Source organism: Zingiber officinale, chromosome 6B (assembly GCF_018446385.1).
Source record: "Zingiber officinale cultivar Zhangliang chromosome 6B, Zo_v1.1, whole genome shotgun sequence".
In the NCBI taxonomy this organism is placed as follows: Eukaryota; Viridiplantae; Streptophyta; class Magnoliopsida; order Zingiberales; family Zingiberaceae; genus Zingiber; species Zingiber officinale.
The window spans coordinates 48,589,108-48,614,680 of record NC_055996.1 but is presented as its reverse complement, the minus strand read 5'-3'; the positions used below and the strand labels follow the sequence as shown (position 1 = coordinate 48,614,680).

Sequence of the window (25,573 nt, the reverse complement as noted above, 5' to 3'; positions counted from 1 at the left end):
ACTATTCATTATATGTTGATGATGGGTGAAGAGATGTTTCAACTTCCACTTAGTATAAAAGGGGAAGGGAAGAGAATAAAACCTAACTTTTCATCTTCTCTTCTTCTCCCTAGCCGAAATCTTCTATTTCCTCTTCTTAGTTTTCGGCCAAGAACCCTAGGGATTTCGAGGTTCTAAGTTCTTCAAGAGGAGAATCTAAGGGGACAGTTTTCACAAGGATTAGTACGCACGGGAAGGGTGTCCTGAAGATTAAGGCGTACAAGAGAGGATTGTCTTCCCTACACCCTATAATAGTAAGATCTAGCGAAAGGATGCAAGTACTACTCACCTGTAGTATAAGTTGTTTCGATGATACATGTTGTGATATGTCTTATGCATGTTAAAGAAGATTCATGTGGTGTTATGTTTTATGAACGTTAAAGAAGATACATGTTATGATATGTAAGATGCCCTCTAAAGTTTTGGGATTAAGAGCATGTTTAGAGTATCTTGAATTGCTTCCCATATAGTTTTGGAGCTAAGAAGCATATTCAAAGTGCCCTAAAGTTCTTCCCTATAAGTGTGGGGGATTAAGCGCACATAAGGTGCTTGTTTAAATGAAAAGTAGTGCAAATATAAGAAAGCGATATGTAAAAGAAAGTATTTTACTTTAAAGTGGCATGTACTGGACACAAGGTCCATGGGTGGACTCCTAGATCGTCCCTAGGTTCCTAGATCACCTAGTAGTACTTTGATAGGTTTGGGATTAGCTACCTCGGATCTTATTAAGGATGCACACAAAGTGGTACAATCTTGGGTCTAAGCAAGTTTATTATTATTTTCACAGTTATGTAATATAAAGTTTTCAAACTTCATTGTTTGTCTTAGTAGAAGCCTTCTTAAGTTTGAGAACTTGAGTTATGAAGTGTAGCATGGATGAACTCTATAGTAAGGCAAGATTTATGTTTCCATTGCTAGAATGGTTTTAAGTTGATGTTTTGCATGATAAACCTATTTAAAAATGCATGTCGCATACAGATTTTTGAATTATGCGTTTTAGCGTGAATTATGGTCAAGTGCGAGTTTTGTGTTTTCCCCAAGTAGTTTTGAAAGATGTTGTTTCTTTTATGCTTGTTTTGTGAGTAAATAGTACTTACTAAGCATTCTCTTATAGATTTACATTTCCTTATACTGCAGATAAAGGTAAAGGAAAGCTCGAGTAGGAGGAGGCAGCAGGAGCGGTGTTTTGTGTGTGTGTGACGGAACAGTGGAAGGAGATCTTGGAACTTATGATTGTTTGGAATATGTTAGAACTGATGCTAAAGTATTTTCTTCTCTCTGCTTTACATGAAATACTATCATTAGTTGCTTAGGGTGAATTTATCAGTTTGGTAGTAATTAGAGTGGCAAAGATAAGTACAAAGGGAAGTAAAACCCTTTTTGTAGAGCAGGGTTTGACTCCCACACGACCCGTGATACGGCCGTGTGGATTCACACGGCCTCAAACCCCTCCCTCTTGGCCAAGGTGACACGAACGTGTGGATTCACACGTCCGCGCACCTCTCCCTCTCGGCCAAGGTGACACGGCCGTGTGGATTCACACGGCCGTGCACCTCTCCCTCTCGGCCAAGGTGACACGACCGTGTGAATTCACACGACCGTGCATCTCTCCCTCTCTGCCAAGGTGGCACGACCGTGTGGATTCACACGGTCGTGCACCTCTTCCTCTCGGCCAAGGTAGCACAACCATGTGACCCTCACACGACCGTGCGCTGCCACGGCTACACGGTCGGTCAGGGCCACACGGCCCAGAACCGCTGGAAGCTCTGGACTCCCTTCCAGCTCTGCTTGGCTCCAGGTCATGTCATATCAGTCTGAACAAGTTTAAAGTAGATCTATGGACTGAGCGGTATTTAATATGTAAGAATGTCAAAATTTTAGATATGAAAAGAGTAACGTCTGCCCCGTAAGGTAAGGTAAGAAGGGTGGGTTCACTACAAGAAAAACTTTCATAGACATCGGTGGAACAACAACAGTTTTAAACAAAAACCGATGTCTTTAAGTATTTTACACCGATTTTTCCAAAAATCGGTGTCTATAAGCGCAGATTTTCGCTTATAGACATCGGTTTTAAGCTGATGTCTATGCGCGCCTTTTTTTTTGTTAATAGACACCGATTTTAACAGCGGTTTTTAAAATCCGGTGTTTATGATAAAATAAAATAATTTAATTTTCCCACCAATACTTAGCCGAAATTTGTTACACTTCACTCTTTCCTCCAAACCTAAACCTATATCGCGCCGTCTCGCAACACCACCACCACTTTCCTCCTCGCCGCTATTCGTCCGACCATCTCTCTCAACCTCATCTCCCTCTTCCCCTTCCTAGATCGATGCACAACACAGCTTGCCTTTTGTTTGACTAAGGATGCAAAGGGTAGTAGCGTAGGTGGCCTAACCCATGGAGGACGAGGTGACGGAGTTGCATTCCATCCCCCGACCCCGCCTCCAGAATTGGTAGCGGTGATGGCAGCTCACTCTCACCCACCGATCTCCGCTCCTCCCTCTCAGCTGCACTCTCCGTCGCTCATGCGATCGCCCCTGCTGCCTTCGGCGACCCCGCGGACGGCCAGCCCCATGCGGAAGGTCGTGGTCAGCATGCGCGGGTACCTGGAGGAGATCGCCAATTAGAGAGCAGCAGCGACATTTGATTTTAGGAAACAGCCGGAGGAAGCACTGAGAGGGCGGTATACTCACCGAGGGGGCTCAGCACCGCCACACCCTCCACCTCGGGCCCCGGATCGGCGTTGAGGTCGATGCCCTGTGGCCGCTTCACCTCTTCATCTACCGTCGGCGTCACTGCTCGAGCTCCATTGCCCCCCTCGCGGGCGACCTTCTCGGCGCCGCCCCCGAAGAAGTCCTCCCACTTGAACGACGGGCTCCACCTGGCCGACGCCGCGATGCCTCGCCCAACGGACACGGACTGCGACGCGTCACGCATTCGGTGCAGGATGGCGAAGAACTCCTCCACGTCCTCCTCCGACGCCGCGGGACCCTTTTCTCCATGCGGCAGTGACGAACAAGCGGGTCGAGGCTTTGAGGGGAGACGGTCGTCGCCGCCGCCGCGTCGCTTCCGCTGGGAGGAGGATGCATCCATGCACCCTTCCTGTTTGTGAAAATGAGTCAACGAGGTTAGCATTTAGCATTAGCAATGCAAAGTAGTATTAAACGACAATCCATGCATTGGAAATTGTATGAAGCTGACAAACCAACCAATTCGATCAAAACCTACTACTTAAATTACTATTATTATCTTAAAAAAAAGAGAGAAATGTAAGGTGAGATCAGGCCATGTTCATGCATGCTTCACACAGCAACTGATTAATAAAGTCTATATATTGTAAATTCTTTACTGAATTTGACTCATGCAGCGATTGAATAGGAGATTTAGAGTTTTTTCCCTAGCATATAGAGAAGAAGCAAAGTCTCAAGAATTACAAATTAGATAGAGGCCTAACCATCTGATACAAAATGTAGAGTAAAGCACAGCTAATTAGATGGTAGACTGAGGGGTTTAGCAGAGGGTTACTGCACAACGAATTTGATCTATCAGGAAACCATCTGCAGTGATTGGTGATCTCTTCATCAATACTTTGCAGCAACCTGCAGTGATTTGGTTTCATCTCTTCCAGGTAACCTAGAAACTCAAGTATAGTGGAAGCTAAAAAATATTAGAGTTTCATCTTCTTGATCTCTTGATTGCATGCCTATGATGCATGCAATGTGTTTGATGAATTTCCTCAAATACTACCTTGAGTTGATTTTATCATTTTTGTTTGCTAGATTGAGGAGTTGTTATTTCCTATTACTAAGTTGGTTTTATGTATTCCTTGAACTATCAAGTTTCTTTTATCAAGTTTCTTTAACAATGGAAGGGATTCCCGAGAATAGAGGCGTTAATTACAGAGCGTTAGAAGAACTGTTCAAAATTTCTGGATAGAGAAGCTCTCTCATGAGATATGAATTTTATGTCAGTATGTTGGAGGTTTATAATGAGAAGATCAGAGATCTTCTCGCAGATAGTCCCGACCAACTCTCAAAGAGGTAGAATTATCCTGGAAGGATTTGTAATCATGCATGATTGAAAACTGTTTTGTCACCTCTTGCCAAGTAAAGGTTCAATTTGTTGGGCTTTGTTGTTTTTCTGAAGGTTGGATATAAAGCAAGCATCAGATGGGACGCAAGATGTGCCTGGCCTTTTAGAACCTCAAGTTGGCAGCATAGATGATGTCTGGGAAATTCTGACAAATGGAGGAAGAAATAGATTTGTGGGGTCAACAAACGCTAACGAGCTGAGTAGCCGCTCTCACTCATGAGTTTCTTCCTATTTTCCATTCAAATTATGCTTTTTGTTTTATGATAATCTTATCTATACTAGTGCTTCTTCCTCTTAGTTGGAATAAGGCATGCTTGTATTCAAAGTTGTGTGATACTAAATATATTTCTCTTCAATAACGTGTAGGTTTGGCATAATTATAGCTTTGATAGTCATATAATAGGAAACAATGGGATCAAGCTTGCTGGGTTCCATGTGGATACCATGCATCTTGCACGACTTTTTGATTCTGCTAGGACAACTGATGGGGGTTATTCACTTGAAGCACTTACAAGTGACCCAAAGATCATGTCTCAAGGAAACTCAGATGATGATATTGAATTAATCAGTGGAAAGATGTCAATGAAATCCATCTTTGGTAAGAAAAAATTAAAGAAAGATGGAACTGAAGGAAAAATTATCACACTTCCTCCTGTTGATGTTCTACAAAGAGAAGAACGAAGATCGTGGATCAGATATTCTGCTTTAGATGCAGTGAATACATTAAAACTTTTTAATCGCTTGAAAGAAAAACTTATGCGTGTACCATGGTTTTTGAAAGGCAGTATACAAGGAACAATGTATGACTTTTATGAAAAGTGTTGGCGCCCTTTTGGTGTTCTATTAGTAAAGATGGAATCTGAAGGAATTCTGGTCGATAAAGTCCATCTATCAAAGATTGAAAAGCTCGCTGTTGGTGATAAGCAAATAGTTGTAGATAAATTCAGACGGTGGGCATCCAAGTACTGTGAGGATGCCAAGTATATGAATGTGGGAAGTAATACTCAAATAAGGCAGTTGTTATTTGATGACACATCGAGGAGGTACTTAATATTTTTTTTTAGCTATAGTTGTTTCTAACATTTTTACAATGTCGTATGGCCACACCAAAATGCCAAACACTATAGTTGATTACTAAAGTCTCCAAACACTATAGTTGATTACTAGACTTTTCAAAATTTTCCCATGAAGTTTATAGCATTTTGATAGATTTTTTTTTTAGCTACCAGTTTGTTGACTGTCAATTTTTATTAAGATTGGTAGAAGCCCCAGATTTGAACATTTTCCTAGAGTAAGCATGTCTTGTTTGAATATTTCATTTATAATTGCTTTATATATTGCCTGCTCAATAGTACTTGGAAGACCAAATTTACCTTGTTGGTTATCAAGTTGCATGTTGCAGTGACGGAAGATGGTAGAAGTATTGTGAAAAAAATCTTGAGTATGTCACTGAAGGGATAATGGACGACCATAAGCTGTCAGATACAGGGACAGATTATGAAGACTGCTCTTATGGTACTGCATTTGAGGCATTTGGAGGAGGCAATAAAAGAAGGGAGGCCTGTGAAGCTATTGTTTCTCTTTGTGAAACTTCTGCTATTGATTCACTGATAACAAATTTCATGAACAGTGAATATTTGTGTATTTTATGGATCTATTAGCTTTTGATGTAAGAAGAATATTTATGTAATTTGTGAATATTTATGTATTTTATGAATACTGTTGGAAGAAGAATATTTGTGTAATTTGTGAATATTTGTGTATTTTCTTGGATACTATCGGTTTTTCACTATTTTAGAAATCGAATTTGTGTTGTTAAACAATACTGATATTACATCGGTTTTCCACCGCTACAAAACTGGTGTCCTTAACTAATAATACATCGGTCGTATGCCACTGCCAAACTGGTGTTATTAACATATAATATTACATCGGTTTTACACCCGATGTCATTAAGTGATACTACACCGGTTTTAACCCGATGTCTAAAATGGCAGACCTTTTACATCGCTTTCATAGACATCGGTCGAAAATGTAATAGACATCGATGGAAAACCGATGTCTATGAGGGTTTTTGTTGTAGTGGTTGTTACAGTTTGGTATCAGAGCCAGTTCCATCCTTCCACCACACACATCAAGCATTGATCCTGCAGCTTCCAAGTAAGAAAGTACCTTCTCACAACTTTTATGCATTCTATTTATGTTATTATTAGAACTGTTTGTAAGACTAAGCATGCTTATACATGAAAGTATTAAGGGCAACAAGTAAGAATGATGATGGACTGACACATGTCTCACTGGTTGGCTTATGAATATGCAGATGACTAGAGGACGGTCGGCTAGACAGCCAAGAGTTAATGAACCCCAACCAGAGATGAATGAATCTACACCATCGCCCAACCTTTTAGAAGTAGTAACTCAACTACAGAGACAATTGACAAAACAGCAGCAGGTTATAGCCACTCTGACTGCTAACCAGCAAGCTTCTCCTGTAGTCCCACCGAAAGTCAATGTGGTGGCACCAATTGTAGCTAAGATTCCATCAGTTACACTTGCAGCCCCTGCAAGGGTAGTGAGGCAGGAAGCATACCTTATCCAGTGGCAGAAATTGAAACCAGAGAACTTCTCTGGCACCAATGAATATTGGGATGCTCAGGCATGGTTCAAACCCCTGGAGAGTGTAATGGAGTTACTGGACTGACCAGAGGTAGAAAAGATAAAGTACGCTTCCTTTTGCCTCACTGGTGATGCAAGAATGTGGTGGGAACGGGTCAAGGCAAAAAGAATAGTGAATCAAAGAACCTGGTCTGACTTTGAGACTAAGTTCTTCGAGGAGTTTTTTCATATGTGAGTCACGAACAAACATTATGATGAGTTCACGGAATTCCGACAAGGAAGTTTATCAGTTGACGAAGCTGTGAAGAAATTCAATAGGCTGGCTCGCCTATGCCCCGAGCTAGTCAGCACAGAACGAGAAAGGGTAAGGCTAATGCTCAAGATGCTGAGGCCAAAGATTGCTTTGAATGTAGCTGGCGAAATTAATAGACCGCAGACTGCAGAAGAGCTGATTAGTAGTGCCCTGATCACGGAGCATTACCTAAATAGTATCAAGCAGCAGAAGCCAGTACTGATTGAGAATAAAAGTCAAGGGAGTTCTGGCACTCAAAACCCCCAGAGCCAAGGTTCAACCTGTACGGGGAGCTCTAAGAGGAAGAAGTGGAGTAATAAAAAGGGAGGATCTATAAGCAAGCAACCTAAGTATGCTACGTGTCCCACGTGTGGAAAGATGCATCCTGGAATCTATCGCAAGGGCACTAGTGCTTGTTATACGTGTGGTCAAGAAGGGCATATGGCCAAGTATTGCCCAACCAAGATCAACCTACCTCCAGCACAACCTGTTCAGTATGGAGGCAAACAGACATAGCTACACCATATGCAGGCTGCATTGGAGGGTCCTCTTATTAGCCAAGGCAGACTGGAGGCTCCACCAAGTTCTACAAATTCTCGAGTTTTCTCCCTTACCAGAGAGGATGTAGCAAACGCCTTCACTGTTGTCACAGGTTAGATATACATTTTTAGTCAATATGCAACTGTGTTATTTGATACTGGGGCAATCCATTCATTTGTCTCTATAGCATTTGCTGAAAGAATAGGAATATCCCCAGAGGTCCTACGCGGACAATTCTTGACGACACTACCCTCGGGAGAGATAATGACATCTACGCACTGGCTACGTGTTGTGCCAGTCAAAATTTCAGACAGAGAACTGTACAGTGATCTAATAATGCTCAACATGTCTGATTATGATGTTATTTTTGGGATGGACTTTCTGAGCAAGTATTGTGCTTCCATCGAGTGTCGTAAGTGAAGAGTCCTATTCTAACCCGAGGCAGAATCTAAGTTTGAGTTCATCGGAGAATCAAATAAGAGAACCAAGAAATTCTTATCGGCTATAAAAGCTCAGAAAATGTTAGCCGATGGATGTACCGGGTTTCTAGCTCATGTGGTTAATATCCAGCAAGAAAGAGACAAAAAACTAGAGGAAGTTAGAGTCGTGTGTGAATACCCAGAAGTGTTTCTGGATGAGTTGCCAGGCTTAGCTCCGGATAGGAAAATTGAATTTGAGATTGAACTTATCCCGGGTACCCATCCAATCTCAAAGGCACCCTACCGCATGGCTCCGGCAGAATTGAAAGAACTTCAGGGACAACTACAGGAGCTGCTCGACAAGGGTTTTATTCGCCCTACTCACTCACCATGGGGAGCTCCGGTGTTGTTCGTAAAGAAGAAGGATGGGTCCATGCGAATGTGTGTGGACTACCGAGCGCTGAACAAAGTAACAATCAAGAATAAGTATCCCCTGCCGAGAATTGATGATCTATTTGATCAGTTAAAGGGAGCCACAGTCTTTTCTAAGATAGAATTACGGTCCGGATATCATCAAGTGAAAGTGAAAGCGGATGATATACCGAAGACGGCATTCCGAACAAGGTATGAACACTACGAGTTTGTAGTTATGCCTTTTAGAGTGACGAACGCTCCTGCTACATTTATGGATCTGATGAACAGAGTATTCAAAGCATATTTGGACAAGTTTGTAATCATCTTCATAGACGATATCCTTATATACTCCAGAACTCAGGAAGAACATGATGAATATCTAAGGATAGTATTACAGATTCTTTAGCAGAGCCAGTTGTTCGCAAAGTTCTCCAAGTGCGAGTTCTGACTCGATCAAGTGTCCTTCCTATGTCACATTATTTCCAAGGATGGGGTTATGGTAGACCCGACAAAAATAGAAGCGGTGAGTAACTGAAATAGACCCAAGAATGTCAGTGAAATCAGGACTTTCCTTGGGTTAGCAGACTACTATAGGAAATTTGTAGAGAACTTCTCAAGGATTGCCTCCCCATTGACAGTACTTACCAGAAAGAACAGAAAATTTGAATGGACAGAGGATTGTGAGAAGAGTTTCATGGAACTGAAAAGGAGACTGACCAGTGCTCCAATCCTGACTCTTCCAGAGACTAGCGAAAACTTTGATATTTACAGTGATGCTTCTAAATTGGGACTCGGGGCTGTACTGATGCAGAATGGCAAAGTCATTGGCTATGCCTCGAGACAATTCAAGGATTATGAGAAGAACTATCCTACTCATGACCTTGAGTTAGCAGCAGTAGTCTTCGCTCTTAAAATTTGGAGGCATTACTTATACGGAGCTCAGTGCAAGATTTACACTGATCACCAGAGCCTTAGGTATTTCTTCACTCAGAAAGACCTGAACATGAGACAGAGGAGATGGCTTGAACTGTTCAAGGACTATGACTGTGAAATCCTCTATCATCCAGGGAATGCGAACAAAGTGGCAGATGCACTAAGTAGGAAATCTTGCTCAGCTTTATTGTTCTTATCTGCTATGTCTCATCCCCTACAGAAAGAAATAGTAAATTTTGGGCTTGAAATTGTTACTGGATAGCTCTCCACTTTGACATTAGAGTCAACCCTGCTTGAAGATATACAGAAAGGGCAGGAGGAAGATCCTAATATCAAGAAAATCAAGCAGGGAATACAGGAAGGAGAAAATGGAGAGTTTCGAGTATCAGACCGTGGGATACTATATTATGGTGATCGACTCTGTGTCCCTAATCAAGAAGAACTACGATAGAAAATTTTAGATGAAGCCCATGAAACACCCTACGCTATGTATCCTGGTTCCACCAAGATGTACCAAGATGTAAAGGAACACTTCTGGTGGTCTGGAATGAAAAGAGACATTGCAAGATATGTCAGTACCTGCCTGACATGTCAACGGGTTAAAGCAGAATATCAGAGATCGAGCGGAGTTCTGCAGCCTATCCAGATCTCAGAGTGGAAGTGGGAGGATATATCTATGGATTTTATAGTAGGGCTACCCAAGACCACGAATGGTTACGATACTATCTGGGTAATAGTGGACAGATTGACCAAGTCTGCTCATTTTCTAGCTATCAGAATATCCTACTCTATTGAACAGCTAGCGCAAATGTATGTTAAAGAGGTTATCAAATTGCATGGAGTTCCCAAAATCATAATTTCTGATAGAGATGGTCGCTTTACTTCACACTTCTGGGAGTGTGTTCAGAGAGCTCTTGGCACTAATTTACGATTTAGCATTGCATTTCATCCTCAAACTGACGGGCAAACAGAACTAGTAAATCAAGTTCTGGAGGATATGCTACGGGCTTGTGCCTTAGATTTCAAAGGGAGCTGGTGTCGATACCTATGCTTAGCAGAATTTGCATACAATAATAGCTATTAAGCTACTATCGGAATGACACCCTACGAGGCTCTATATGGGAGGAGATGTAGATCTCCTATCTGCTGGTATGAAAGTGGTGAAAGGAAAGAAATGGGACTCCGGACAGATCTTATCGAGGACACCACCAAAGCCATTCAGAACATTCGCCAGAGAATAGAAACTACTCAAAGGCGGCAGAAGAGATATGCGGATGTGCCTCATAGACTGCTGGAATTTGATGTTGGGGACTCAGTGTTCCTCAAAGTAGCTCCTATGAAAGGAGTGATGAGGTTTGGAAAGAAAGGAAAGTTGAGTCCACGTTATGTGGGGACATACCTGATTACTAGAAGGGTTGGCAAGGTAGCATATGAGCTGGAACTACCTCAGGAGATGTCGGTCATTCATAATGTATTCCATGTCTCAATGCTGAAGAAGCATGTTCCCGATGTAAACCAAGTGATTGAGTCACAACCGGTACAAGTTCAAGAGGATCTCAGTTATGAAAGTCGACCTATATAGATAATAGATCGAGAAGTTAAGAAGCTGAGGAACAAAAAGATACAGTTAGTGAAAGTGCTGTGGCAAAGTCAACAGTATGAAGAGGCAATATGGGAACACGAGAATGATATGAGACAGAAGTATCCACAATTGTTCTAAGTTCGAGGATGAACTTTTTATAAGATATGGGGATTTTAACACCCGTAAATTTCCTTTCCTCCAAAAGAACAAAAAAAAATAGAAGAAAAGAAAAGAAATAAATAAATAAATATATATATATATATATATGGCCCGAGCTGGGATTTAAACCCTAGACCCTTGACTTAAGATTGGTTTAAGTAGTCATTAGGGTGGTGGTAAAGCATCACATTAGAAATAGGAAACTATTCATTATATGTTGATGATGGGTGAAGAGATGCTTCAACTTCCACTTAGTATAAAGGGGGAAGGGAAGAGAATAAAACCTAACTTTTCATCTTCTCTTCTTCTCCCTAGCCGAAATCTTCTATTTCCTCTTCTTAGTTTTCGGCCAAGAACCCTAGGGATTCCGAGGTTCTGAGTTCTTCAAGAGGAGAATCTAAGAGGACAGTTTTCACAAGGATTAGTACGCGCGGGAAGGGTGTCTTGGAGATTAAGGCGTACAAGAGAGGATTATCTTCCCTACATCCTATAATAGTAAGATCTAGTGAAAGGATGTAAGTACTACTCACCTGTAGTATAAGTTGTTTCGATGATACATGCTGTGATATGTTTTATGCATGTTAAAGAAGATTCATGTGGTGTTATGTTTTATGCACGTTAAAGAAGATACATGTTATGATATGTAACATGCCCTCTAAAGTTTTGGGATTAAGAGCATGTTTAGAGTATCTTGAATTGCTTCCCATATAGTTTTGGAGCTAAGAAGCATATTCAAAGTGCCCTAAAGTTCTTCCCTATAAGTGTGGGGGATTAAGCGCACATAAGGTGCTTGTTTAAATGACAAGTAGTGCAAGTATAATAAAGTGATATGTAAAAGAAAGGATTTTACTTTAAAGTGGCATGTACTAGACACAAGGTCCATGGGTGGGCTCCTAGATCGCCCCTAGGCCCCTAGATCGCCTAGTAGTACCTTGATAGGTTCGGGATTAACTACCTCGGATCTTATTAAGGATGCGCGCAAAGTGGTACAATGTCGGGCCCAAGCAAGTTTATTATTATTTTCACTAGTTATGTAATATAAAGTTTTCAAACTTCGTTGTTTGTCTTAGTAGAAGCCTTCTTAAGTTTGAGAACTTGAGTTATGAAGTGTAGCATGGATGAACTCTATTGTAAGGCAAGATTTATGTTTCCATTGCTAGAATGATTTTAATTTGATGTTTTGCATGGTAAACCTATTTAAAAATGCATGTCGTGTACAAATTTCCGAATTATGCGTTTTAGCGTGAATTATGGTCAAGTGCGAGTTTTGTGTTTTCCCCAAGCAGTTTTGAAAGCATGTTGTTTCTTTTATGCTTATTTTGTTAGTAGATGGTACTTATTAAGCATTCACTTATAAATTTGCATTTCCTTTTACTACTGATAAAGGTAAAGGAAAGCTCGAGTAGGAGGAGGCAATAGGAGCGGTGTTTTGTGTATGTGTGACAGAACAATGGAAGGAGATCTAGGAACTTATGATTGTTTGGAATATGTTAGAACTGATGCTAAAGTATTTTCTTCTCTCTGCTTTACATGAAATACTATCACTAGTTGTTTAGGGTGAATTTATCAGTTTGGTAGTAATTAGAGTGGTAAAGATAAGTACAAAGGGGAGAACCTCCCTTTTTGTAGAGCAGGGTGTGACCCCCACACGACTCGTGATACGACCGTGTGGATTCACACGGCCTCAGACCCCTCCCTCTCGGCCAAGGTGATACGGTCGTGTGGATTCACACGGCCGTGCACCTCTCCCTCTAGGTCAAGGTGACACGGCCGTGTGGATTCACATGGTCGTGCATCTCTCCCTCACTACCAAGGTGACACGACCGTGTGGATTCACACGGTCGTGTACCTCTTCCTCTTGGCCAAGGTGACTCGGTCGTGTGGGTTCACACGGCCGTGCACCTCTTCCTCTCGTCCAAGGTGGCACAGCCATGTGACCTTCACATGGCCATGCGCTGCCAAGGCTACACGGTCGGTCAGGGCCACACGGCCCAGAACCGCTGGAAGCTCTGGACTCCCTTCCAGCTCTGCTTGGCTCCAGGTCACACGTCCTATCGGTCTGAACAAGTTTAAAGTAGATCTCTGGACTGAGCGGTATATAATATGTAAGAATGTCAAAATTTTAGATATGAAAAGAGTAACGTCTGCCCTGTAATGTAAGGTAAGAAGGGTGGGTTGTTACATTAGTTCCTATGGATTTCTGAGGTTACAAGGAGTTCAAATATGCTATCTATTATTTATTTCAACTTCTTAGAGGTGTTAACATGTAACAAAGAAGAGTCGCCAAAAATCTCCACGTTGGGACTGATATGATTTATTGGAGGTCGTAAAAGATTGATATTGTGATGGAGTAGGAGATTGATATTGTGATGGAGTAGGAGTGAATGCTTGAGTTTAAGTTTTGTAAGTTGATCCTAGATAATGTATTGTGGATATCCTGTAGGGAATTTTCAGGAACAAAAGCTGGAGAATTTCGAAAAATAGAATTGGAATTGTGCATAAACCTTATTGCTATAGTAGGGTTTGTAGTTTCTATCTTAAAAGCTGGTGAAAGCAAGTAAGTTGGTTCACAATTTTCTGGGATTGAATCACCAAATTGTCTAAAACATAAGCAACAACCATCTCAACATATTGTTTCAGCTCATAGTGTATAACAGCAGCACAAAGTCTTTGTATCAAGTTTAAACTATTTTATGCCAAGTCTTTGTAAAAACAGTCCTATACAGTAGCTGATCCAAATTGAGCTCCTGTCTTGAAATATTATTTGTTATTCCATCATTCTAATGAACTCACTCTTTATTGTCTTAAAGGCATTCAGATTCATCTAAAGAATTCTGCTGGGCTTTATTTCTGATATATCATCACCAAAAAGAAAATAAGTTGTATCTAATATAGAATCATATCAAGCCCAACATGGATGTTTTTAACGATTCTTGTTTATTACATTTTAAAACCTTCGAAAAGTCAAAATAAATAATTGATAGTATATTTGAACTCATTGCAACCTTAGAAATTCATCAGAACTGAAATCGATGTAATCGGAGCTCTCTAGGTCCATCAGTGGATTTTGGTCAAAATTCACTGATTGTAAGATCGAAAAGAATTTAGATATCTCGACAATGGTATCATATTGTCCACTTTGGGCCTAAACCCTCATGGTTTTGCTCTTGGGTTCTACCCAAAAGGTCTCATGCCTATGAAGATATCTTTTCTCTTATAAACCCATGATCTTTCCCATGTGTTTTCAATGTGAGACTTTTTTTACAACCTTGCAACCCTAACAATCCCCCCCCCCCCTTAAATAAAGGACCACAGGCTTCCCACATCTGATCCTCAACCCATCAGGTCTTCCTGCCCCTCAGTTCACCCAACCTACTAGGACTTCCTTGCCTAGCGGCAACTAGGACTTTCTGCCTGGTGTCTGATCCTCTTGATCCGAACATAAGAGCCCCCACTTTCTTTGTTCGAGGTAAATATTATACTTACATGGCTCAATCAGATCATAGCTCTTGTGCACAGTCGGCAGTTAAACCTTTTGGCAGAACCTCGCTCTGATACCAAAAGAATTGTCACACCCCGGGGGAGTCCCTACTGAGGAAATTTTGACAGCATCTCCCATGTACCGATGAAAATCTGAAACATTACTACAAGCCCTCAGGGCCACACAAATCTCGGCCAACACGGTCGGAACAATAATAATTAAAATATCTAACAATCCACACAGTTTATATTAACTCAGCCTCTGGCTGACACAACCATGCAATTTATCTAAATGATGAAACAGAATATTACCCACAATGGGAGTATCAAGACTTTCACTGATGTCTCACGCCATATAGAACATGAGGCAGAGAGGATTGAATCTGCTAGGATTTCTGGTCAAGCTTTTGTAGCTGAAGGTTCTAGTTCCAAGAATAAGAAAAGATGGTTTAAGAAAAGAAAGGGAAAAGGAAAGGAGGCTAGTGCTATTGCTGTTAAAAACCAAATCAAGAAAAAAGGAAAGAAATATGGACAAAAACCTAGGAGCAAGTTGACTTGCTTCAACTGTGGCAAGAAGGGTCATTTTGCTCGGGATTGTACTGAGCTAAAAAAGGTATATCCATCTTTAACTTCTTTCCATGAGCATTATGTTGCGAGTATAGTATTGTTAGCTGATTCTTATCCTTTGTGGATTGTAGATTAAGGAGCAATGAACCATGCAGCTCGTGATTGAGCTACATATTGTTGGGTTTTTCGGGCCGCGAAAACCGCTTTTCGCGTCGCGGAAACCCCGAATCACCCAAAGCCGTAGATCCGTGCAAGGAAAACCGAACGAAAATTACGAGTACGAGTTTTTAAATATCTAGATCTACTCCTAGATCTATGTGTTAAGAAGTATACCTTGAAGCGTGCCCTTTCGCGTTCCCGCTCGTCCAAGGAATTGCCGGATCTCTAGACCGTCAAGCGTCAGTCCTCTAGAAGTATCCACACGGACACGTAGGTGGAGAAAACCTCACCCAAAGGTGTGCTAGCACCTTGGTAAGATTCGGCAAAGCAAGGAGGAGAGGGAGAGGGAGAGCTTGAGGAAGAAGAAAGGAGTGAATAATGCCTTGAATCAAAATCAAATTTCATTCACCACTTTTGTGTGACCGGCCACTCCATGGAGTGTAACTCCCATTCCACATTAATCATAATTAATGTGAAGCCATTAAGAGGTGTTTTGTAACTCCTATGATGTGGCACATCATGAAGATGTGGACCATTACCATTGGTCCACATCTTGCCACTTCACAATGATGTGGCAAATGAGTAACCTCCACTCATTTAATGTGGCTAACTCACATTAAATGCAATGGAGGCTTGTAACCTCCATGAGGTGGCAAAGCAAGATGATGTGGAGCAACACTATTGGTCCACATCTTGCCACCTCACTCATGATGTGGCAAAGAGTCAAGTCAAACTTGACTCTTCCTCTTCCTCTCTAGTCAAGTCAAACTTGACTCAATCTCTCTCATGGTTGATCTAATCTAACCATTTGATTCAAGCCAACTTAATATAATGAATCTAATTCATTAAATTAAATTGATCTAATGAGTCATAATCTAAATTAGACTCATTAAATACATGAATCAACTTGAGTCTAACTCAAGTAGCCCAATTTGGATTACTCTTAATCCAATTTGATTCATCAAATGAATCTAATCCTCTTGGTTCATCGTATGAACCAAATCTCCATCTAATAGTCCTTAGTGTGTGACCCTATAGGTTCTTGTAACGTTGGCAATGCCCTAAACCCATTTAGGAGCATAAGTAATGAGCGGTATCTAGCAACACATCATTACTACCCAAGTTACAAGAATGTTGAGATCCAACATCACCTTGTGACTACTAATTGTGACTCCTCACAATATGTGACATTGTCCTTCTATCCTAGACATCTAGATTGATCAATGTGAGGCATAGACCGTGTCATCCTCTAATCAATCTAAATCTTGAACTCCAAGTAGACTCACTCAATCAAATGAGCTCAACATCTAATGTTGACTCATTTGGGCATGGCCATGCACTTAGTGGTCTCACTCTATCAAGAATACCGATGTCGCTCCCATCATATGGGAGGGATAGATCCCATCTACAACACTCACATCCCTCTACATAATTCGTTATATACCCAGTAATCGCCTTTATAGTCTACCCAGTTACGGGTGACGTTTGACGAACCCAAAGTACATAACTCCTTATGTAGGGATCCATGGTGACTTCAGGTCTAAGGACTAATAGTCATACTAATAGTCACATGAGAAAGTATATGACACTCATATAACGATCCATGATACTTTCTCATGGCGGGTCATTCAGTATACATTCTCCAATGTATACCCATGTGTCAGCTTGATATCTCTATATCCATGACTTGTGAGATCAAGTCATCGAGCTGACCTACATGCTAGTCTTATTGCATTAACATTGTCCCTGAATGTTAATACTCGACTAGGAATGATTTAGAGTAGTGTTCCCTATATCATCTCACTATCGATTCAACTAATCGATTGATATAGGTATGAACCTTCTACTCAAGGACGCTATTATACTTAGTTTATTTGGCACTAATACAAATAAGTAAAATAACCAAACAAATGCCTTTATTAATATACAAGAATATGATACAATGAGTCCATACAATCATCAAATGATTGGCTCTAGGGCTCTAACTAACACATATATGGAGTATCGTAGGGTACCAGCTGGCAACAAATAGATATATGTGGGAAATAATGCAAGAATTGAAGCAAAGGAATTGACACTTGCAAGCTCAACCTACGTGGTGGGCATACCTTATTTCTACATGATGCCCTGTATGCTCAAGAGATTCGACGAAATCTGGTTTCCGTCATTTGTCTTCTTGATTTAGGTTATTGTGTAAATTTTTATAGTCGTTGTGTGGAACTTCAAATTAACTCTGTGTTAATTGAGTATGGTTATGTAACAAATGATTTTATGGTTCTTGATGTAGAACCAAATAATAATGATGGTTGTTTTTTAAACATTGCTCTTACTAGTAATGCTGATGTTAATGATGAAATTTGGCATGCTTGACTAGGACATATAGGACAAGAACGAATGAACAGATTGGCTAAGGAGGGTCTTTTAGGCACTCCTGCTAAAATTAACTTGTCTATATGTGAGAATTATCTTGCTGGAAAGGTAACTAGGAAACCATTTGGTAAGGATATTAGGATTGAATCACCATTGCAATTAATTCATTCAGATATTTGTGGTCCAATGAATGTGAAGGCTAGAAATGGAAGTTCTTATTTCATTACATTTATTGATGACTTCACTCATTTGGGTCATATGTATTTTATTTCTCATAAAAATAAAGCATTAGATTGCTTCATTCATTACTTGAACGAAGTTGAGAATCAATTGGAACGTAAGGTTAAAACTTTGTGCATTGACCGTGGAGGTGAATATTTGTCTAATCAGTTCAAGATAATGTGTAATGAGAAAGTGATTATTAAACAACTAACTATCCTTGGAACTCCACAGTAAAATGGGGTTGCTGAAAGAAGAAATAGGACTCTTCTTGAAATGGTTAGGTCTACGATGGCGCAGGCTAATTTTTCAATCTCCTATTGGGGAGATGCATTATTAGTTACAGCCTATATACTTAATAAAGTGCATTTAAAATCAGTTCCATCAACCCCACATGAACGTTGGAAAGGCAGAAAGCCATATTTGAATAATCTGAGACCTTGGAGGTCAACTGCCTACGTTCATGATAAGACTCACGAACATGAAAAATTAGGACCCAGAGGTAAGAAGTGTATCTTTATAAGGTATTCCGAGACTTCTAAGGAGTATGTTTTTATTGGTGAGCTACAAGATGAAACATCTCTGAAATAGAGTAAAGAGATGTTACTTTTCTTGAAACTGAGTTCCCAACACGAGATGAAGTTGATAAGAAAATCCCTCTTTATGAGATAGAGGAGGAAGATAATGCTCCTTTATCAACAAATCAGGAGATGTCTGAATCTAGTCAACCTAGTGGGAGTAATTTACCACTGAATGAGTCAGTTTCTCAATAGTCTAACCTACAAAGAAGTAGTAATTAGATTATTCCTCATAAAAGGTTTGGTATTGAGAATGAGGCATTGATGATTCTCCCAGTTGACGATGAGGAACCTCGAACAGTTAAGGAAGCTTTGAGATGCTCAGTTAGAAAAGAATGGAAAGTTACAATGGATGAAGAAATAGAATTAATGAGAAAGAATCAAATTTGGTATTTAATCGATCTTCCTCCGGGCCAAAGGGCTATTGGGAATAAGTAGATTCTCAAAATAAGGAGAAAAGAAGATGGATCGATTAATTGATACAAAACTCGATTAGTTACAAAAGGATATACCCAAATAAAGGGTATTGATTTTGAAGAGACATTTGTTGGTGCAAGTTGCACCAGAATCAAACCTAAGTTTTGATGTTGTCAAAGGTTCAAGTTAAGTCTTGTTATGATCTAACAAGTTGACTGAGTGTGCAGGATATTTACTCAACCGGGAAAGACCTTGTTGGAGGCTAGGCAGGAGAAATCTTTGCAGATCGTGGAACCCGGGTGCAAGTCCAAGTAGGTCGAGGGGACCCGAAGCTTGGCAAAGTGATCAAGAGGTCTGGAGGACCGAAGATCAAGAGAAAAGTCCTGGGGAACCGATCAAGGCTGAGTGAAAAGTCCAAACTAAATCTGGAGGATCAAAGTTTGGCAGGTAGGTTGAGGTAAACAAACTGGAGGAGCGACAGTGAGGCCGTGTTCTCGAAGGGAACAACCTAAGGTCGCTGATCCAACTGAAGAAACTGGGAAGGTTTCAAAGTTGAGATCAAGACAGTTCTACTGCCTTTCATATTACTCCTGCATTATAATATTATTGTTCTAACATCTGTTTTACAGGAGATTTTTGCTTAACACTGTTTTGTAGGTATAACTGGATCGGTCGACCGAACCACTATATCGGTCGATCGAACAAGGCAAAATCAGTACAGTATTCAGACCAGACTAGAACAGAGTCCAAGTCTGATCAAATACGGATCGATCGACTGAACCTTATGATCGGTCAACCAAACCCAAATGACTCAGCACAGACAACAACGATCAGAGCAGAAGGAAAGCACACTGATCGGTCGACCGAAGCCATGGATTGGTCAACCGAACCAATCAACATTAAAGTTGCATTAACTATTGATCTCGACAAATCACGACGAACAGGGAAGGAAGTTGTTCGGTCGACCAAACCCTTAAAGAGCATTGATTGCCGGAGATCGAGTCAGCGTCAGACTCCAGCCAAAAAGGAGGGGAGCGTGTTCAGTTGACCGAATAGGAGGATCGGTCGACCGAACGTCCAGTACACCTATAAAAGAAGGCTCGAAGTCTGAGGCCACATATATACTACTGATAATCTAAAAGCTCTTCTCTGCAAACGGATCGTGTTACAAGTCATCATCAGCTGTGCAAGATACTCCATCCGGAAGTACCGACCACGCTTCAACCTTCAATTAGTACTGTCGGTATACTTTACTCGTATTGCATTTAAATATAAATAAGATAGTAGGGCTATTACTATCTTATATTTTTGTATCTGTACGATCTGCTTCTTTCCGAAGGATTTCGGAAAGAAGAGTTATAGTGATTGGCCATCGGTGCGGTCAAGGACCGTGGACCTTCAAGTAGGAGTCGAGCTAGGCTCCGAATGAAGTAAACGAATTCGTCTCTCTTTATTTTCCGCTACACAATTATGATTTTAAAGTTAAAGAAAAGTTTTAAAAGAGCGCGATATTCACCCCCCTCTCTATCGCTCATATCCGATCTATCAATTGGTATCAGAGCCTCGTTAGCTCTGAAAGTTCTTAACTGATTTTCAAAGCACTCTTTAAAACTGTTTTCTTTTCTTGTAAAATAATTCTTTTTCTCATTTCTATTTTTCAAGCACTACTAATCCCAAGACGAAAGTCTTGGAAATATTCTCTCTTTTAATTTTTTTTTCTTGCAAGGATGTCGAACACGTACCAAAAAGGTTACAGTACGGTCCGACCTCCACTATTCAAAGGAGAGAATTTCAGTTATTGGAAGAATATAATGGAGTGTTACTTGAAGTCTGACATCGAGCTCTGGTTCACAATCTTGAAAGGCTACACTCTCCCGACGAAAGACGGAACAACATTAGAACCAGAAGAGTGGACTCCCCAAATGATCAAGAAGGCTCAACTGAACTACAAGGCGATCAACACCATTCAGTGCGGGCTCACAATGGAGGAGTTGAACCGAGTCAGCTCCTACGACAACGCCAAAGAACTGTGGGACTCGCTAGTCAAACTACAAGAAGGGATCGATGAGGCCAAGGTAAACAAACGAGATTTACTTTTAAATAATTGATTTAATATAAAAATATTTCCCAGAGAGATGGCCTCGCAACTACACGCTTGACTTAAGGACATCCTAAATGGCCTCCACCTGATCGGGCATAATCTTGAAAATCATGACACAATAAGGTACGCTCTGAACGCTTTTCTGAGGAATGCTTTGTGGGCATCAATTACGTACAAAGTTTCTAAGGACCTTTCAATACTTAAGTTAGATGAATTATTTTGCGAGTTGGAATTACATGAACAATCTAACATAAGCCATGTCGAGAAAGGAGTTGCTTTGTTTGCAGGTCCAAGCAAGGAGACAAAATCAAAAACCAAGATTGAGTCTGAAAGCGAGTCAGACTCTGACTCAACTAATGAAGAAGAGTTAGTCAACATGGTTCGGAAACTTCTGACGAAAAAGAAGTTCAGAAGAAATGTCAAGAAGACACCGCTCAACCAGACCCAAAACAAATCAGAAGTGATCTGTTACGAATGCAACAAAAAGGGACATTTCAAAATCGATTGCCCGAATCGGAAGGAAGAAAGGTCTAAATCAACAAGACGAAAGAAGGCTCTTCAAGCGACATGGGACGAAACTTCTTCCGACGAATCCGACATGAAGCGAACGAAACATTCAAGCCATCTTGCATTTATGGCAAGAAACGAAGACTCCGACTCCGAGTCCAATGAAGAGTACGAGTCCGAGAACGACATCGAGTCCAAGGAAGGCTGCGGATCCGAAAATTCAAATATGGTAACGATTTATTCCAAGTCTAATTTACTTAAAGTAGTTAAATACTTATTTAAAAAATTGTCAAAATCTGAAAAATAATATAACTTGCTACTTAAGGAAATAGACCACCTTAACCAACAAGTTAACTTGAGTAATTCGACTAACCAAGTTCAAGTCGGAACCTCAACTCAAGTTGAAAAACTTGAGGAAGAGAATTCCAACTTGAAAGGTCAAGTCGAGAGACTCAAGAAAATATTGGAAAGGTTTGAATTGGGATCCAAGTGTCTAAATATGGTACTTGGGTCACAACGAGTCGTATACAACAAATCAGGACTTGGTTACAACCCTAAACAAACGAACAAATCTTATTTATCTTTAATTAGTCAAAATGTTAGAAGTCAAGTCCAAGCATGGGTTCAAACAAAACTTTTAACCAAACCAATTGAACCAAACCTATACTTAATCCCTAAGAGTCAGATTCATTACTTAGATAGACCTTACTTAAGTTATGACTCAGGGGGAGCAAGTAGAAAAACAATACAACTAACTTGATTAACCAAACTCAACACTTAGGATTATGTTTATTTTCTGCTTAGAATGGTTAGATGAAAAAGGTTTACCAAACCCTACAACATAGCATCGAAATGAATTGGAATGATAGTACGTCAAGGAAACTTTGTCGAAGGCATGTCTAGGCTGAATATAGAATTCTACCTGGTGCACTAGACTTAGTGGATCTGACCGAAATTACCCCAGTCAAAAATGGGCTAGTTAGATCAAAATTTAGTATTAAGTTCTTTGAGCGGGAACAGTTTGGAAAGTCTTCAGCAAGTGATCCACCGTTGATACACAAGAAGGTCATAAGTCTCGTCACTGAACTGAAAGCTTATCCTTAGGAAGCTTGCTTGATTAACCTAAAGCTAAGTTTGAATCTAACATGGGTTCAATAACCTTTTTCAAACCTAATTAAATTTTCAAATCTAATTAATTTTCAAACCTAATTAAATTTTCAAATCTAATTAATTTTAAAACCTAATTAATTTTCAAACCTAACTAAATTTTCAAACCTAATTAAATTTTCAAACCTAATTAAAATTTCAAATCTATTAATTTTAAAACTTAATTAAAAAAATATTTTAAAACTTAATTAAAAATTATTTTAAAACTTAATTAAAAATTATTTTAAACTTAAAAATTGTTTTAAAACTTAATTAAAAGTTATTTTTAAACTTAAAAAATTATTTTAAAACTTATTTTAAAAAAAAAATAATTAAAAATTATTTTAAAACTTAGTTAAAAAAATTATTTTAAAACATATTTAAAAATTATTTTAAAACTTAATTAAAAATTATTTTAAAACTTAGTTAAAAAATATTTTAAAACTTAATTAAATTATTTAAAACTTAATTAAAAAATTTTTAAAAAAAATATTTTTAAACTAAAAAATTATTTTAAAACTTAATTAAAAATTATTTTAAAACATAATTAAAAATTATTTTAAAACTTATTTAAAAATTATTTTAAACTTAAAAATTATTTTAAAACTTAATTAGAAATTATTTTTAAACTTAAAAAATTATTTTAAAACTTATTCAAAAATTATTTTAAAACTTAATTAAAAATTATTTTTAAACTTAAAAAATTATTTTAAAACTTATTTAAAAAAAACTTAATTAAAAAATTATTTTAAACTTACTTAATTATTTTAAAATTATTAAAAATTATTTTAAATTATTATTTTAAACTTAAAAAAATAATTTTAGAATTTAAAATTATTTTAAACTTAAAAAATTAATTTTAGAATTTAAAATTATTTTAAATTTAAAAATTATTTTAAACTAAATTATTTTAAACTTAAAAATTATTTTAAACAAAATTATGTTCAACTTAAAAATTATTTTAAACAAAATTATTTTTAAACTAAATTATTTTTAAGCTTAATTAAAAATTATTTTAAAACTTAATTAAAAAATTATTTTAAAACTTAATTAAAAAATTATTTTAAACTTATTTAACAGATTATTTTAAACTTACTTAATTATTTTAAACTTATTAAAAATTATTTAAAACTTAATTAAAAAACTTCTTAAACTCAATTATTTTAAAGCTTAATTAAAAATTTTTTCCCGTCGACCGAAACCAGCATTCGGTCGTCCAAACCAACGTTGAACAAGTCAAGGATGATAATCAATTAATCGGTCGACCGAACATTTTAATCGGTCAACTGAACTAATAACTCGTAATAACTTTTCACCTGCTCACCTACTCTACACCTGCTCTGTATCTATACCAAAATTAATATATCGGTCGACCGAATGTTGCCTCCCTGGTCAAAAGGACGATGATTTAAAGGAATCGGTCGACCGAACCATGGATCGGTCGACCGATAAACCTCTATATATACATGGTCGGGCAAACTGCAAGCCTCATCCCCAAATCTCTTTCTCTTTACCTACCTTCCTCCTTGCCTTAGAAGTTCTTTGCGAGTTCAAGTACACCCGACAATGCCTCGGTACTCTCCTTTATTCCTCTCTTAATTAATTTTCATGTTGCTAAATTATGTTATTTTTTATATAGTGAAAAGAGTAGAGCAATTGCGCAAAGAGAGGCTAGCTCTCTTAATCCCAGTCAGGATCCTAGGTTTTCTTCTGAGGAGTTAAGGCAATCTTTTTCAAATAAAAATTTAAGGCGATAGGTACTCGATGTCTTGACATTCAATTCTATCAAACCTTTTGTCCTGAAGCCATAGATATAACGCAACACTATCAACTTGATAGCATTATCTTTTGTAGGCATGCATACAATCCTATTCTCTGTTATGAGTTTTATCACAACCTGTGTGAACTTGATCATCATCACTATAAGACTAGAGTAGCTACCAGAGAGATGTTGTTTGATCTAGATATGTTTCTTCGATTTCTACGGATCCGACCCTCGATGAATCGTATATTTTTTAGTGCTTCTCTTCCAAATCCATTACCTGCTCCGTTTACACATCTTACTCTTGATCTTATGTATGCCGACCTCTTTGAGGGACCACGTCCTAAAAAGATGTCTATTGTACCCCTTAGTCAGACAGACAATGCTTTTTATAAGATGGTTGTTTCCTACATTCATCCCCTGTCATCTAGAGATCAGGGTGTTTTACGACCAGTTCATATTTTTCTGATGTATGCACTGCGACATAGACTAGAATTTGACTTAGGATACTGGGTATTCCGATCCATCATCTATTATTCGGGGTATAGCACCTCGAATAAAGTTCATATGATCCAGTGTCATGTTCTCACTACCTATATTGCCTCTTTAGGGGTCGGAGTTCACCGTGGTGAACTAATTGAGTTATTTGATTTCGATCTTATTGGTATTAGGCAGTTGTCTTTGGCTAGGATTAAGACTAGCGCCGAGGGTCTAGTGTATAAACGGTCTCATCCATACTACGTACCACCGGCTATTGAAGAACCCATTGCTGAAGATGATCCAATCCCAGCTATTGTGCCTCCTCCGGTGTTTATTGATCCAGGATTTGCCATGACGCTTTACTTTGATTTTCCTCAAAGCAATTCATATGCTCCACCTCCTTCGCCTAGTGACTTTTTTACCCGTCTTCGTGATGATATTTTTAGTCGATTTAACTCCTTAGAGACAAAGATGGATGATCAGTACAGCTCTCTTCAGGGTCAAATTGCATATTTTCGTTAAGAGATGATGGATCGTACTGATGCTTTAGAAAAGGAGCAGCGGAGGATGTTTGACTATTTTCGAGATGATGAGGATGAGGAGGAGTGATTTTAGGATTTATTACTTATGACTTATTGTATCTATTGACTTGGATTATGACTAAGTTTGATCTTAAGTACTTTTTAGTTATTAATGTC

General features: G+C 39.0%; 1 protein-coding gene across 1 annotated transcript; it reads right to left on the bottom strand.

Moving 5' to 3' along the window:
• Positions 1–2,691: 2,691 nt before the first annotated feature.
• On the bottom strand, positions 2,692–3,135 carry LOC121990959 (protein NEGATIVE REGULATOR OF RESISTANCE-like). Its single transcript, XM_042544999.1, has one exon. It carries the CDS (start codon positions 3,133–3,135, stop codon positions 2,692–2,694), a length of 444 nt encoding a protein of 147 aa, XP_042400933.1.
• Between the last annotated feature and the right edge of the window lie 22,438 nt (positions 3,136–25,573).

Excerpts from the sequence above, each read along its gene's own strand:
- LOC121990959 (XM_042544999.1), bottom strand. The coding sequence starts at position 3,135 with ATGGATGCATCCTCCTCCCAGCGGAAGCGACGCGGCGGCGGCGACGAC.